Source organism: Rana temporaria, chromosome 6 (assembly GCF_905171775.1).
Source record: "Rana temporaria chromosome 6, aRanTem1.1, whole genome shotgun sequence".
NCBI classification, from domain to species: Eukaryota; Metazoa; Chordata; class Amphibia; order Anura; family Ranidae; genus Rana; species Rana temporaria.
In genome coordinates this window covers 136226001-136239968 of record NC_053494.1, presented here as the reverse complement: position 1 = coordinate 136239968, position 13968 = coordinate 136226001, and the positions used below count along the sequence as shown (strand labels likewise).

Here is a 13968-nt window from a genome sequence, read left to right as displayed (position 1 = left end):
AAATAATTCTGCGATGTCACCGGCCTGAGCAGTGTGTGGGGGCTTCGATCTAAGGCATTTCATAATAAGCATACTAGCTCATCATGCCTTTGTCTTGTAGGTTTATTTTTTTACTGGGTTTACAGCCACTTTAAAAGCCTGTCAAGCTGCAGTTAATGGCGATTGTTGCACACATACACAAGTGGAGCCAGAAGGATTTTGGGAGGTCGTCACCGTCAACCCATCTACAAGATGCACATTATACAAGATGCACATTATACAAGAGACTTGGCAGAGATCAACATACAACAAAGGATTTTGACTAGGTCTTCATAAAAACAATTAAAAAATCATGAAACCGCAAATATTTTTGATGTTTCTTTATTTTGTAATTGAAATAATACATTTATCCAGCAGATACAAGGATTAAAAGAAACCAGAGGCCACACTCTAGAGACTAATGAGCAATACAAACAAGATTCCTATTGGAGAAGGAGTTTTAATTACTCAAATGGCATTTTATTTTTTGTACTGGAATACCAGAGTAACAAGTACAAAAAAAAAATAATGAACATTTAAATGCCAACATGAAGCAGTTTCTTTTTGAATGGCATTTTAGCCAGCAGTAATCCGCATTTCAGTCTATCTTCAAATCAAGAACACCAGAATAAGATTTTAAAAGTGGGATTTTCTTTAATGTAAAGTTAGAATAAAACCTAATTAGTATAAAATCCATATTTCTGGAACATTCAATTCCTAAAGAGGGGCATATAGGGAAAACCCCAGTCTAGTACTTCACATGCGTAATATGGAATTAATTAACTTTACTAGCACACCGTTTTTACAGCAAAATGTTCAAAAAGCAAAGGCCTGATTACTTTAGTTTGGACACAACTAGCTTGTTGCGAAGAAAACCTGTGTGGATGGCAGGGGTGCTGCCAAAGCCAACATGTCTGAAAGTTTAGGCTCCACAATCATCCTCTTTTCCATTTCTTTACTGAATGAATCACTGACTAAGCATGCCAGGAGTTTTGAACTAAGCTACAAATTCTAAGTCAGTGAGCCTGAGAATCCTACAAGTTGCCCTGTTAGACCAAGTCAGCAATAGCAAATCCTAAACATTTATAAAAAGCGACAGGTTCCCTTAGCAGGGCATTTAAAGGTCACAAGAGTGCAAAGGTACCAAATATGTTGATCTTTTAAACCAAATGGCAGTGGTCTGATTTCAACCAATTGCTAAAACATAAGATCAGGTTGTGCGATCTCACCTAGTGACCAAAGTACTCAAGTCAACCTGCAGTACTTCACACGGCCTAAGAAGCATAACTCAAATAAGCCAAATGTTTACTTTATTGGCAATAAAGCACAACCATCCTCCTACCAGAAGTTAATCAGATACATGAACTTTATAGCTTGGGAGACAAAGCTAACCTTTTCTACAAGAATTAGAGTGCTCTGGCATAGAATGGGTCAATTTTACTGTAGATAGGAAAAAGTCCAAAATATTTACAAATGGAAGAAAAAAAAAAAAAAACTGCTGTAAAAATGAACAGTGCCACACAAAACATAATAAAATACAAGAAAAACATGACCACTTTATATGTAGGAAATAATGATTCTTGATATTGGCCCTCTTAACAACAAAACTTCCAACGCTTGCAAGTAGGGCAAAAAAGAAGAAAACAGATAAATGAAAACATTTTCTGGATAGTCCGCTAACGTTTTCAGAAATGTTGTGTGATCAGCATGTTCATTGTTTTGAAGGAAAGAAGTGGGAAGTATGGTGCACAAAGGCTCATGGGGCTTCATCCATTCTGGTGAAGGAGCTTAACACACACCACCTGTCTGTTGTTGAAATACATCAATAGTATCTTCATCCTCCATCTCAAGCTGCAGGAAGACACAGATATAAGTTAGCTTTATATAACAAAATATTTAAAGTGGCATAGTAATAGTAAGGTTTAAATCATACCTGTGCAGGGGTGTCCGTTTCATTTATAGGCTGACCATCAAACCTGAACCGTATCTGTCTCATCGACAAACCCTAAAAAATAAAATAAAAAATAAATAAAAATGTAGTCAGATAGTAGGACCAACGCTTCTTCGGGTAGAATGGTGCCAACACAGGACCACCACCTATGCGATGACAAGTCACGTCTGCAAACCTGAAGTGCCTTTTCTCATTGATAAACTGTACATTCCAACCAATTGTGAAGACTTCTGCTGTGACAATGTTGCTACTATGACCATTTCTACTTCTGCAACCCTTTTTGACCTTTTTAGTTGGACCCGTCAACAAATGTTAGTTTACATCTTGTGGAAAGATGCCATGTTATTAACTCTAAAGTTGAAAACATTACTGGTTAAGGGAAATTTCAGACGGATTCTAAATGCTCATCTCAATTGGATTAAAACTACTTAGCGATAATATAATTAATACAGTGGAACGTATAGATCACCATTACCTCTACACTCTAGTATACTATAGGCCACCTCTGGGGGTATGAATGCACATTAACCACTTGCCTACAGGGCACTACTTTCTCCCCCTTTCTGCTCAGGCCAGCTTTCAGAGCCGTCGCACTTTGAATGACAATTGCGCAGTCATGTAACACTTTGCCCAAACATGTATGTATTTTTGAGACAGATAGAGCATTCTTTTGGTGGCATTTAATCACGGCTGTTTTTTTCTAGTTGGTTATAAAATGTTGTGATGGAGTAATTTTTCTCCTTCACTGATAAAAGGCTGCAACATTTTTTTTTTTTTTAAAGTGTAAATAAGTAATTTTTCTCTTGATGAGGTGGCACTGATGTAGTAGCGGGTAGATGATTATTTAATTATAATGCAAGTAATTTCTCACAACAATCGGTTCTTCCAGAGGTGCATTTAATACAACTTTGGCTGACATATTACAACTGACAGATGGCACTGGTGGGGCTGCACTGATAATCAGGACATGGATGATCTGGTAGGTTGCCGCTCATCAGCTCTCCTTTCACGCCGTCAGCAAGGAGAGGATTTCCGATACCCGGCCAATCTGGTTTACACTGATCAGCTGTGTCCAGCTCTCACAGATCACTGCCAATGCGTGCGATCATTGTTGGACATCAATAGACGCTCCCAGCAATGAGCGATTGCAGCCAATGCACGATCAGTGGAGGTAGTCAATAGATGCCCTCCCAGCAATGCACAACCGCGCTGTAGCCGTCATTCGGCTATAGCGTGCTCATAAAGAGGTTAAGAAAATACACCACTCACCAACCCAGTGCATTAGTATGTAGATGAATGGTCTCCTGTGACCAAGCCATGGTGAGCGAGGGATGAAACATGTCAGGGGGCATGGCTGGAGTGCCACTGGCTGAGGACACATACACCTACATACTAATGCCCTGGGTTTGCGAGCCACTTTCATTGCAGCTGGCAGGGAGATCTGTCTCAGCTTAGATCGGCACTGCAAGTTTAATTTGGAAAAATTAATGGACATTAAGTTATCCATTAACAGAACAGACTTCAAACGCTAGAAATTGTACATAAAAAAAAAAAAAAAACACACACATGAGAAAACGTGGGGGACATCAAATCTGCTAAACAGGCCCATACAGATGGATATACTTACTAAAAGGAATTCAGCTTCCCAATTCCCCCTTACTCTAAAGTATCAATGAAACAGAACACAAATCTGCCCAACCACGTGTTTGCTGTTTCAGAAGCAGGGCATGGAATTTCTGTACTGTTCCCAGAACAAAACTGAGAAGGGCCAATTGCTGCGCATTGACTGGAAACCCTTTTTTTTTTAATGGATGAATATACAAGACTTCTCAATGGCTGAGGTGGATGATATCACAATCGCCACCCCAATACAGAGGAAGCCTTGTATTCATCCAAAAAATGTAATGTTTCCTGTGAATAGCTGAGCAGGGATAGTCCTAACAATTTCATTCTAGGAACAATATAGGCTACTTTTATCTTGAAATTGGGTTTTTTGGTGCTACAGGCTAGTGGCACATCAGTGTTCTTATGTACAAAGTGGCAATAGAGACTCAAACTGCATGATCGCCAACTGCTGCAGCTACAACCAAAAATGTATGTTTCCCATCTTTTTCATTAAGACGAGATGTAGAAATGTTTCAGTGTTCACCATTACATACCTGTCTGTCGCAGTATGCTTTCATTAACTTGCTGAGAGGAGTGTGTCTCTTTATTTTAAACTGGACAACAGATCCATCCTGCCCTGCCACCTTTAGATTGATGTGGTCGTTTTCAGTCTTTACACCTTCCTAAACAAAAAGGAAAGGAACATTAAAACAAACAAAAAAAAAAACAACAGGCAAAATGTTCTGTTTACTGGATCAGTGTCAGCAGAAGTCAAAAGCCCCCTTCACACTAGGTCGGAGTCGCAATATCACCTGCAAAAAGACCCAGTGTGAAAGGGGTCAAAGTGGTTGTAAAGCCTCAAGGTTTTTCACTGAATGCATTTTATGCGTTCTGTGCTGCAGCTCCCCGCCCCCCTTTCTTACCCGAGCCCAATCTGATCCAGCGATCTGCATGAGCGCCGAGGCTCCAACGGCTGTCTCTCTCCTAATTGGTCAAATTGAAAGCAGCATGAGCCATTGGCTCCAGCTGCTGTTAATCAAACCCAGTCCCGCTGTCTGTGTCAATGGAGCCCACACGGATGCCCCCAGGAAAAGCAGCTTTGTGTGAGGTCACCCAACAAATAGGGGCCTAGAGCGCCAGCAGGGCACCCCAAAAGAGGATCTGGACTGTTCTGTGCAAAACTATTGCACAAAGCAGGTAGATATTGGCATGTTTTTTTCCTGTAAAAATGACAAACCCTTCAAGCTTGAATATTACAAATATTTGTCAGAAAAAATTATACACTGTATAGGTCATAATTTCTCAGCTAATTCATAGTCTATTTTGTGCAACACATGCCACAACGCTGCAAATTCCAATGGCTGAATCTTTATAGAGTAATTTCACTTTGCATTTTTTTTAAATCATGTTTGCCTTAAAGCCCAACCCCCCCCCCCCCCCCTCCTGCTTAGAAATACCATAAAAGGCTGCCCTTCCCTATGGAAAGGGGTTTTCGTCTCCCCCCAAACTAGTGCTCCCTGCTGAGATTGCTGATCAGCAGCCACGCTCCTTACAGATGTTCTCAAAAACACTTGTACTGCAATGTCTTACCAGGCACTGGACAGCAACTACAGAACTGCAGGCTATTTATATAATGTCTGACTGAACATCAGTCCAGCTGAAGCCTAGCTATTACAGTAATGGAGTCAGGCTGTATAGAAACTTACAGTCAGAAGTAGATAAATAGGAGGTTGAGCCTGTATTCTCTAAAAGTGACCCACCATGGATCACTTTTCAGATACTTAGTGACATTAAACACATTGAGCCACCAAGTATGCAACTTCTTTATCTTTAAGGCCTCACACACACACTGGACGTTATAAAACACCAGTAGCTTTGCAGCGGGTTTTTAAACGTTTTTTCAATAATTGTTTTAGCATTTAAAAAACTTCCAATGTGATCAAAAACTTTAAACGCTGGCGAGCAGCTTCACAGCTGAAAAACTTCTCAGAAACCACTAGTCTTTGATTTTACAGTTTAATGTGTGTGCATGGACACATAGGATAACATGCTGGAGAGTTTATTGGCTGTAGAAAAAACATCTCAAGCCAAAAACAGCAGCTGTAAAATTTGTCCAAAAACATCCAGTGTGCATGAGGCCTAAATCTTTGCCCGTTTAGGCCTCACACCCACAGGATGTTTTTTCCTGCCTCTAAACACACCTCCATGTTAGCCTATGTGTCCATGCACAGACATTCAGCAGCGTTAAGTGGAAAGTAAAAAAAAAAAAAAAACATCTGCCAGGGCATCCAGGAGCAGCAGAGTGTGGGCAGGAAAAACACTTGACGCTTGCAAATGTTAGTTACTGGGTGTTATATTGATCCAGCATTTTAATTATTCGAGTTTCTAACCTAATCATGATGCCTTGCAAATCACAAGTCCTGACTTGCTTCTTGTTTACGTGCTTCTAAAAAAAAAAAACCCAAGGCCAATTAACCCTTTTGCCTATGGAACAAACGGCAGGGGGCATTGCACACAATCCAGCGGCTGCAGCCACCGGGATTGTGTGTGAAAATGCCAGGCAGCCTCCTGCATGTCAGGTATGGGCGCTGCGGCTCTCGTTTGATCACTTGCCCGAGACAGTCATGGCGGGTGCCGGCGGGGGTGGGAGAGAGAAGAAGATACACGTCTTCTCCCCTCCCCTTCTTGTCATGACGTGGAAAGCGATGTCCCTGGCTTGTTTTGCAGAGAAAGGATGTTTTGCAATGCGTTCTTCATTGCAAAACATTCAGTGAAATACAGGGGAGACATGCAGGGTCTTTTGGACCCTGCATATCTCAAAGAGAACCTGTCGCCAAAAAAAAATAAAAAATAATAACACAGGGGACCGTCTGCCCCCTATGTGATAAAAACGTTTTTTATCACCGCCAAAATGTTTTGCGCCCCCCCCCTATATACATATAATAATGTGTGTGTGTGTGTGAATATATATATATATATATATATATATATATATATATATAAATCATTTTAAATCGAGTTGCAAGGTCAAATTGATTCAAATAATCTATTTTTTTTTTACACTACGCTGGTCCTGAGGAGCGGCGGCAGGAGTTTTTAGGCGAGGCACAATTTATTTTTCAAACGCTTTTTTTGGAAGAAAAAAAAAAAAGGTAAAGTTAGCCTGATTTTTTTGTAAAATAGGAAAGATGATGTTACGCCGAGTAAATAGATACCCAATATGTCACGCTTTAAAATTGCGCACACTCATGGAATGGCGCCAAACTTCGGTACTTATAAATCTCCATATGCGACGCTTTGAAATTTTTTACAGGTTACCAGTTTAGAGTTACAGCAGAGGTCTAGTGCTAGAATTGTTGCTCTTGCTCCAACACCCGTGGCGATACCTCACATGTGTAGTTTGAACGGCGTTTACATATGTGGGCGGGACTTATGCATGCTTTCGCTTCTGAGCGCGAGCTACCGGGGCGTTTTAAATGTTTTTTACTTAATTTATCACTTTTATTCCTATTACAAGGAATGTAAACATCCCTTGTAATAGGAATGGTGTGTGACAGGTCCTCTTTATGAAGAGATGCGTGGTCAATAAGACCCCACATCTCTCCTCCAGGCTGGAAAGCATGAGATCGTGAAAAAAATTCACCGATCTCATGCTTACTAGCCGCAACCGCGGCTTTGTTTACTTCTTGGAACCCGGGCATGACGTCATCACATCGCACCCGGGCCTCCGACTGTCAGAGATGACTGGTGACCATCTGATCACCAGTCATCTCTATGCTCGTCATGATAACACGGGGGAGACCGGAGAAGCACCGGATGATGGCAGGAGGGGGGTGTCCCCTCCCGCTGCCTATAAGAACAATCAAGCGTGGAACTGCTGCTATGATCATTCTTATGTTGCGCAGAATCGCTGGCAGAAGAAGGATATCTGAATGATACCTCTAGCTGCCAGCATCATTCAGATATCCCCCCACAAAGCCCAGGACATAATATGACGTCCACCCAGGATGGTAGATGCCATCTGTGGACGTTATATTACTATGGCTGGGTATTGAAGTGGTTAAATCCTGATTCGGTTTGGGAGTGCCGTCTCGCAAAACAAGCCACAGCGGGTGTGCAGTACCACTGTATATGCAATATACAATATTCTGCAATATTTACATTTTTGGCAAACTCATTTAATAAATCCAAGCTGATATAACATGCACTGCATTGATGCAGTCTCACAATTTCACAGTAACTATTAGATAAAACAAAGTTCAGTAATATTCCTTTATCACATCGTTTTGAAAATCTATGTACACTACAAACATGGTTTAATTGGTTCCGATATCGCTGTTTTACTAACCTGACAGCTTAATATTCTAAAGAGGAAACCTTAATTATGTTTGCAAATATTAAAGATTTGATGTACCAGCGGGAATGAGTCCTTACAATTAGAGAGCACCTGTGATTTCAAATACATCATGGCAGCACCCCATTAGTGGGCATCCACCACATCAGCCAACCCATTAACCACTTCCATACTGGGCACTTACGCCCCTTCCTGCCCAAGCCAATTTTCAGCTTTCAGCACTGTCGCACTTTGAATGACAATTGCGCGGTCGTGCTACACTGTACCCAAACAATTTTTTTTTGCGCTATAAACAAAAGAAGAGTGACAATTTAAAAAAAAAACACTATTTTTTACTTTTTTATTTAATAAATATCAATTTTTTTTTTAAAAAAAACGTTTTTTTTCCTCAGTTTAGGTCGATATGTATTCTTCTACATATTTTTGGTAAAAAAAATCGCAATGATCATATATTGATTGGTTTGCGCAAAAGTTATAGCGTTTACAAAATAGCTGATAGATTTATGGCATTTTTATTTTATTAATTTTTTTACTAGTATTGGCGGCGATTTGCGATTTTTTTTACTGTCACCGTGACATTGCGGCGAACACATCGGACACTTTTGACACGTTTTTGGCGCCATTCACATTTATACAGCGATTAATGCGATAAATATGCACTAATTACTGTATAAATGTGACTGGCATTCAAGGGGTTAACACTAGGGGGTGAGGAAGGGGTTAATATGTATACCTAAATTGTGTTCTAACTGTGGGGAAAGGGGGGTGACCGATGCTGTGTCCCTATGTACAAGGGACACAGATCCGTCTCCTCTCTCCCCTGACAGGACGTGGAGCTCTGTGTTTACACACAGAGCTCCACGTCTTGTCCCTGTAGCCGCCGATTCCGAGTGCCTGGCGGACATCGCGACCGCCAGGCACGCGCATCGGCATCTCGGGGACGCGCCGGGCGCGCGCTCCCCAGTGGCCGCAAGAATACAGGATGTCAAATGACGTCCTGTTGAATTTTCAGAGTAACCGTGGAGCCGTCATTTGACGATGGCCCGGTACTCTAGTGGTTAAAGGAGTTGTAAAGTAAAAAAAAAAAAAAAAAATCACCTTAATGCAATCTATGCATTAAGGTGAAAAAACATCTGATGCTGCCGCCGCGGTCCCGAGATGCTCTTCGCCGCTCAGCCTGGCCGCTGATTGGCTAGAGCAGATGGATTGAGAGCAGCGCAGCCATTGGCTGGCGCTGCTGTCAATCACATCCAGTGATGGTGCGAGCCGAGGGGCGGGGCCGAGTGACACAGTGAGCGGCTATGGCCGCTCGCTGTGTTACGGGAGCGCGCCCCCAATTACTCACCACCATGCGAGCTCTCGCATGACTGTGGTCAGTACTTGCGGGGAGGACCAGAGACAGCCACCGAGGGACCCCAGAAGATGTGGATCGGGGCCACTCTGTGCAAAACGAACTGCACCATGGAAGTATAACATGTTTAAAGGGGAGAAAAAAAAATCCTTCACTAACCCTTTAACGTTATTGAGATCGACAATGAGTCAACAGCAAGTCAGATGCTCTTTTAAAAATGATTAACTTCAAGACTTTTTACTAGTGAAATAAATCAAAATCACCTTGGGCTAGACTGCTTCTTCATGGAGAGAGCTTACTCCTGTGATGTTTGGATGAGTTGAAGTATGGTGCTTCCCATCGTCTAGGCAGGACAGGGTTGATCATTTCAAATGGGAGTTTTCAGACCATTCTTTGTTGATCCTGCTCATTGCCTACAAGTATGGTATTTAAACTAAAGAGTTCATCTAAACTACTTAATGTTTAACCTACCAGGGACAATTACCCACATCATTTTTTTTGAAAGATGAACTTGGCCTTTAAATTTATACTTGACTGCTAAAATTTTAAAATAGGACCCTTGTTGACCGAGTTATTTATACAAGATGTTCAATATCAGAAAAGATTCTGTATGTTACTGCCTCCCAAAATGCCTAGAATAGAATGTTAATCTCCTGAAAAATTGTGCGCAAAAAAACAATCATGTACTCACCTCAAGCAAATACAATGCTTAAAGTCTCAGAGCTACAAGTCAATCTCAGTAGCATGGTTTTCCTCAAATGCCCCAGCTACATATCATATTTACAGTCTATCCAATAGTGTGTGACTGAAGCATTAATATATTGCTCAATGAAAGTACAGTGATTTTGCATACCACTACACTGAAATTTAATGGACGGACATCCAGCATTATTTTTTGGGAGGTGGGGCAGTGTGGTGTAAACATAAGACTTCCTCTGTTCTGTCTTCCTGTACACAACCATACCATAGTCAAACTGTATACATACCCAATCTATGAAAAAATCTACATAATGTATACATTGCCTCACCAGTTACAATGCAACTTTTCATACAGGCCTTTTAAATGGCATCTTATCTCAGGAAAAAAGTTCACAAGAGTCAAAAGGAGATTGCTAAAAATGCTTAAAGCGGAGGTTCACACAAAGAGTGAACCTCCGCTTTTTGGATCCCCCCCCCTCCAGTGACACATTTGCCACCTTTCAGAGGGGAGGGGGGTGCAGATACCTGTCTGAGACAGGTATTTGCACCACTTGCGGGTCTGACTCCTGCAGGGAATCCAGCCTGTGACGTCACGCCCCCGCTGTCTTCTGGGAAACACTGTTCCCAGGAGAGAGCGGGGACCAGTGACGGAGCGCCGCGATCCTCGCGCATGCGCAGTAGGGAATCGGCCAGGGAAGCCGTCAGGCTTCACTTCCTGATTCCTTCACCGAGGATGGCAGCGGAAGCAGACCGAGTGATTGTTCAGCCTCGGCTGCTGACATCGCGGGCGCACTGGACAGGCAAGTGTCATTTTTTAAAAGTCAGCAGCTGCCTTATTTGTAGCTGCTGACTTAAAAAAAAAAAAAAAAAACGGTTGAACCTCCGCTTTAGAAGCCACACATTTCTAAAGATAGGAAATATAACCCAATATGTGGGGGGATTTCAAAAATTCTGCCAGATGAGCTATTAAAGGGGTTGTAAAGATACATTTTTTTTCCTAAATAGCTTCCTTTACCTTCGTGCAGTCCTCATTCACTTACCTTATCCTGGACTACAGGAGAGTCAGGACGCCCACTAACACACAGCTCCTTAATCTGCAATGTAGAGAGCGTCCTGACTCTCCTGTAGTCCAATGGAGGGGACGAGCACAACACTCCAGGGTGAAAGCCTTGCATTACTGTGGTGAGTTACAGACAGAACAGGAAGTGAGGATTTCTCAGAAGAAATAAGGACATTTAAAAGCAAAATCAAAGGATGAGGTAAAAAGCGATTTAGGGGGGGAAAGAAATTGTACCTTTACAACCCCTTAAAGGCTTGTGATCAGTGATAGTGTTCAAATCCCACTAGCTAAAAATAACACAAAATAAAAGAGGGATCGCTATTCAATGTGCGCTAGGATACGTTGGGTTTCCAGCAAGCGCCTCTGTACAATCATCTATAAACCTGATCTATGCACTTTATGAGTCATAACTTTCCCCAGCACCCTCATTACCTTATTATATACAGGCCCTCTGCAACAGAAGCATACATTCATCCTATGTAATATATATTTATCTCTACCTCTGAGAGAATTCTATCATACACACGTAGATCTATGTATACAGATCATTATATATATATATATACACACATACATACATACACATATACACACATATATGGTATCTGTATACAATTCTAACTTAGTATGAATGTAGAATCCACGAAATGGAGTGTATACAACTCATACACAGAGGCCCCGTAATAAGAAGTGTATACAGATAGTATATAATGGAGTATGTGTGTAGATTCCATTGAATGGAATGTATATACAGATCCCATGTAATAGATGGAAGCGTCTAATGGATGATCCCCATATAATGATGTAGAGTAGATATTGTGTACAGAAGTGTATACAGATAGGATAGGTGTGTAGAGATCCCATGTAATAGATATATAGAATAGAAGTGTATGCAGGTCGGTACCATGTATAGTGCTGGCGGTCGGTCGGTCAGGCGGTGAGGAAGGGATGGATGTCTCTCGGTCGGTGTGTGTCTCAGTCACACGTGGAGTGGATGGGGGGTGGGGGTTGTTTTAGGTTGGGGGGGGGGGGTCGGTGTTTGGCGCCAATCTCCGGGGACAGTGGAGGAGCCGGCTATGAATCACACGCTCGGGCCTCCCCTTCTCCCCCGGCCCTCCCTCTCTCTCCTTACACCGGTTCCTCCCCATTTTCTCCCGGCCTGGACCTCCGTTATGTCTCCCATCCCAATGTGGTCTCCCCCCCATGGCTCTCTCCAGTGTCGATGTCCGCCTGTTATTCCCGAGCCTCCATGAGCGCCCCACGGCCTGTCGCCGGCCCCCCTCCGCTCTCCCTCCAGTCACAGCCCCGCCATCTCCTCGGCACAGACCCCCCCTGATATAAGACTATAGTACACGGCCTCTCCCCCTCTCTTACCTTGGGCTTTTCCTCGGACATGGTGCCAGTTCTCTCCCGCTCTTTTCTCTCCGTTGGCTTTATCTTACACTCTCTCCCTCTCTCGCTTATCTCGTGCGCGCGCGTCACCCCCACATTACAAGCCGTCGCAATTGGTGTGGCCAAGTCACGTGGGGTCCGAGCGCGTGCACGAGGCGCGTGCACATACGGTACACCCCTCCCCTTGCGCGCGGTTTTCGCTAAATCTAAGGTCCCACCCCGCCCAGGCTTGCAGCGGGAGCGCGCTTGGACAGAGAGTGGGGGAAGGGAACAGGAAACGGCTCTTGTGTAATATGAAGAGGGGGATGGGGAAAGATGTCCTTGTGCTGGGAGGGGGGATGGGACAAAGAGAGAGAGAGAGAGGTCCTCGTGGGGTTGTGGAGGGAAGAAGACCGGGAAGGTGGTGATGTGGGGGAGGGGAGAGGTGTGCGCGCCATGCTGGTCACGTGACACGGGGTGACGCACTATACAGACAGAGCAGTGTGTGTGTGTGGGCGCCATTATTGTACGATTAGAGCTGTGAGGAGGAAGGAGGTTTCCTGTACAAGTATGGAGCTCCCCTTCCATCCTCACCTATGAGGTCTTCTTATATAATACACAGCTGTTATAGTCCATTCACACCCACATTTATCACACCACTTTATTGTAGTGACAACATGTTATCAATATTCAAATAAACACGGCCAGCGTCCGAGCGCGCCGACACCTATATAAATATCCGACACCACAGCCGCTCTATGGACGGAAACACCGCACCGCGTGTCTGAGCACGGCGCATGCGCTCGCCTCCGCGGCCGCCTGACACCGAGCTGCAGCGCCGGGCGTACGGAGCATGCGCCGATTTTCTCCGGGCCAATGACGTGTCCCGGAAGCGGAATAGCTCATTTCCGTAAATAAACAGCGGAGGCTGCTGGAGCTAAGGCATGGCGGGGACGGCGTTGAAGCGGCTGATGGCCGAGTATAAACGTGAGTCTTCTCCGGAGACAATGGCTGACATGAAGTATTGTTCTGTAAACACACACACGTGCTCAGTACTCCCCCATGACAGGAGCTCGGCTCTTCTGATATATAGAGGTCTGATACGAGTGACAGCTCCGACCATCTCTTCCCTAACCAGAGATCAGCACAGCCTACATGTTTAGGGGCTTCCAAATGTATCTGTATATATTATCTGCCCACCTAAATCATGTTTATATTGTCTAAATTTGGCCATACACTATACAGTCAGATTGTACACTCTCCTTTAGATGTACCATCAACTATGTAGAGGAAGGGCCTGTCTGATTTGATATAAATTCAACGCATTATTTAGATCTGACCTCATATACAGTTATGGTAAATCTAAGTGAGATCGTACAATCTGATTGTATAGAGCAGTGGTTGCCAACCTTTTGGACTTCACAGTCATTAAACTCACAATTTTGAATCCCATGGACCAATAACACCACTTTACATACCTTATACGTACAATGCCCCAAATCTCTCCCACCCAGGAACACAATGCTCCGGCTCTTTGCCCCTTCCAGAAGGTAACAAGG

The 13968-nt window shown here is 43.3% G+C and overlaps 2 protein-coding genes across 3 annotated transcripts in view; one reads left to right on the top strand and one right to left on the bottom strand.

Annotated features, from left to right (window-relative positions):
• Nucleotides 1–344: 344 nt before the first annotated feature.
• SUMO3 (small ubiquitin like modifier 3) lies at nt 345–12562 on the bottom strand. 2 transcript variants are annotated; one of them, XM_040357415.1, is made up of 4 exons: nt 12413–12562; nt 4129–4257; nt 1952–2023; nt 345–1869 (listed from the first exon to the last, which is right to left on the bottom strand). In XM_040357415.1, the coding sequence occupies exons 1-4, from the start codon at nt 12431–12433 to the stop codon at nt 1807–1809; spliced, it is 285 nt and encodes a 94-aa protein (XP_040213349.1). In that variant the 5' UTR covers nt 12434–12562; the 3' UTR covers nt 345–1806. The 2 variants fall into 2 exon arrangements, with proteins under 2 accessions (XP_040213349.1, XP_040213350.1); XM_040357416.1 differs by lacking the exon at nt 12413–12562 and adding an exon at nt 11943–12046.
• Nucleotides 12563–13277: 715 nt separating this feature from the next.
• Nucleotides 13278–13968, top strand: part of UBE2G2 (ubiquitin conjugating enzyme E2 G2) — a 96042-nt gene continuing 95351 nt past the window's right edge. The window contains exon 1 of the mRNA XM_040357417.1: nt 13278–13396. Coding sequence (XP_040213351.1) covers nt 13354–13396 — 43 coding nt within the window. The 5' untranslated portion in view covers nt 13278–13353. The remainder of the gene's footprint in view (nt 13397–13968) is intronic.

Coding starts and splice junctions, on each gene's coding strand:
- SUMO3 (XM_040357415.1), bottom strand. CDS start 12,433: ATGTCCGAGGAAAAGCCCAAG. Junction 4,258..12,412: donor TGTCCGAGGAAAAGCCCAAG/GTAAGAGAGGGG, acceptor CTTTTTGTTTAG/GAAGGTGTAAAGACTGAAAA. Junction 2,024..4,128: donor AAGCATACTGCGACAGACAG/GTATGTAATGGT, acceptor TTTATTTTTTAG/GGTTTGTCGATGAGACAGAT.